Genomic DNA, 2,206 nt, shown 5'->3' with positions numbered 1-2,206 from the left:
GTGTTTCTTCTTTCTTGACAAACGTTTGGAAATGTTTTTTTTTTAAATTGTTGTTGATTTTCATTTTTTAATGTTTTTATGGGGGGCAGATAATTTTTTCCTTTCAGATTTTTTGTGGCTTTTGTTAAAAACAAAAAAAAGGTGATTTCTTTTTTCTTTAAATTTTTTGGGCAAAATGTTTGTGATATTCCAAACCAAAATCACCAAAATCACACAAAAAAATTTAAAAAGCATTTTGAAATTGCATGCTGACATTCGGTGACTCGATTCCTGAATGAAAGAGAGGAGGAGCGGCGTTTACTTTGATGACGGCTCGTCGTAGGACGCCATCAGCACCACGGATCCAGACTCCACGCTCTGCAGAAGCTCCACCAGAGGTTTCACATCTGCAACACAGACGCCCAAATTTCAGCCGTCAGAGCAACGCAACCTCAGTGACGCCGTCTCCACATCAGTGCGCACGTACCGCCGCTGTACATGTCGAAGTGACCCGTCTTCACGACGTCTCCCGTTTTACCTGATGAGGACAGAGACTTCAGAGACACTTCGTATCAGAGACCATCACTGAAGCTCAACGCGGCAGCACTCACCGTTTATTATTACCACGTTTATTCCAGGTCCAGCGTTATTCAAGGCCGATCCAAGGACCCTGAGAAAGGTAAAGGTAGTACAGTCATACTCAACTCATGGCCCGAGGGCCAAATCTGGCCCCTGATAGGGCCCCTGAGGGCCCCTCAATAATTTTCTAATGTACACTAAAAATAAAGTGTTTGACTCTGTGAACAGTTTTTGTCCTTTTAGTCTCCATCAGGTGTCAGAGACATAAAACAGCATCAAAATAGAGCCCCCGACAGAGGACACAGCTGAGACACTGATGTCCTAAGATCCTACAATGTCCCAAAAAACCAAGAAACTTCCTCAAATCCTTAAAATGCCCTAAAATCCTGGAAATGTCCCCATATTCTAAAAATGTCCTCAAATCAAAGAAACATCTTAAAATCCAAGAAATGTCCTAAAATCTTAGAAATGTCCTACAATCCTAGAAAGATGTCTGGGGCTGCAGCGACTGTCCTCAGAGGACCACTGACGTCCTCGGGATTCGTCCTCTGAGGAACATGAATGTTTGTAAAACACTTTGAGTGACTGTTGAGACGTTTCTCTCTGAAACCCGAGCCGGCGGTCTCGGTCTGGATCTGAGGGTCCAGGTGGAAACAGGAAGTGTTTGAGGGGGACGATGAGACACCTACAGTTTGTTCTGGAGACAGATCTTGGGAGCGACCACGTTAGCGGCTCCGCTCTGGACGAAGAAGCTGAATTGATCGTCCGGACAGTCTCTCAGGACGCACGGACCCACTGCAGAGGACACAACCGTTAATCATCTGAGCAGCCTCATCAGACCTGATCGGGATCGATCCATCACTCACGTTTAAAGGACGTCTTCGACTTCTGAGCCGCGGCGCCCGAGCCTTCAGATAAAGCACGACGCAAATCATCAGGAACAAGATGATGACATGATAAAAAAACTCGAAATAAATACACACACACGCACACGCACACACACACACACACACACACACACACACACGTGTGCACATGCGTGCACACACACACGCACACACACGCACATACACACACACACACGTGTGCACATGCGTGCACACACACACGCACACACGCACATACACACACACACACACACGCACATACACACACGCACGCACACACACACACACACACACGTGTGCACATGCGTGCACACACACACACACACACAGAGAAACACACACAGAAACACACACACACATGATCCCATCTGAACGGTGAAAAAGACCCACAACAAGACAAAAGAAAGAAAATACAAAAAAAGACCACAAAGACGTGGAAAGGACCTTCAGAGAGACACTGAACGATCAATACAGAAACAAATATACCTCAAAGAGACAAAATGACCCTCAAAGAGACACAAAATGACTACAGTCACATTCGTTAACCTTTAAAAAGACACAAAACAACAACAAAGACATGCAAAGAAAGACAAAACAACCACAGGGACACAAATTGATCTTTAAAGAGACACAAAATGAACAAAGTGACACAAAGCTAATGAAAAAAGGACATAAAATTACCACAAAGAGACACAGACAACAATAACCGAGAGCTGGAGGACAGGTGTGTCCTGCTCCTGTGGAGGACAGGTGTGTCCTGC

At 45.1% G+C, this 2,206-nt stretch overlaps 1 protein-coding gene across 1 annotated transcript; it reads right to left on the bottom strand.

The window, feature by feature from the left end:
- Nucleotides 1-169: 169 nt before the first annotated feature.
- Nucleotides 170-1,533, bottom strand: LOC121938974 (protein FAM3C-like; the record flags this gene model as incomplete). Its single annotated transcript, XM_042482127.1, has 5 exons — nucleotides 170-386; nucleotides 467-517; nucleotides 591-649; nucleotides 1,248-1,353; nucleotides 1,425-1,533. Coding segments are annotated over 5 exons (414 nt in total), but the record flags the coding sequence as incomplete, so codon positions are not given.
- Between the last annotated feature and the right edge of the window lie 673 nt (nucleotides 1,534-2,206).

The sequence above is a fragment of the Plectropomus leopardus genome, unplaced genomic scaffold (assembly GCF_008729295.1).
Source record: "Plectropomus leopardus isolate mb unplaced genomic scaffold, YSFRI_Pleo_2.0 unplaced_scaffold3904, whole genome shotgun sequence".
Classification (NCBI taxonomy): Eukaryota; Metazoa; Chordata; class Actinopteri; order Perciformes; family Serranidae; genus Plectropomus; species Plectropomus leopardus.
The sequence above is the reverse complement of the archived record's forward strand: the minus strand, read 5'-3'. Positions and strand labels throughout refer to the sequence as shown.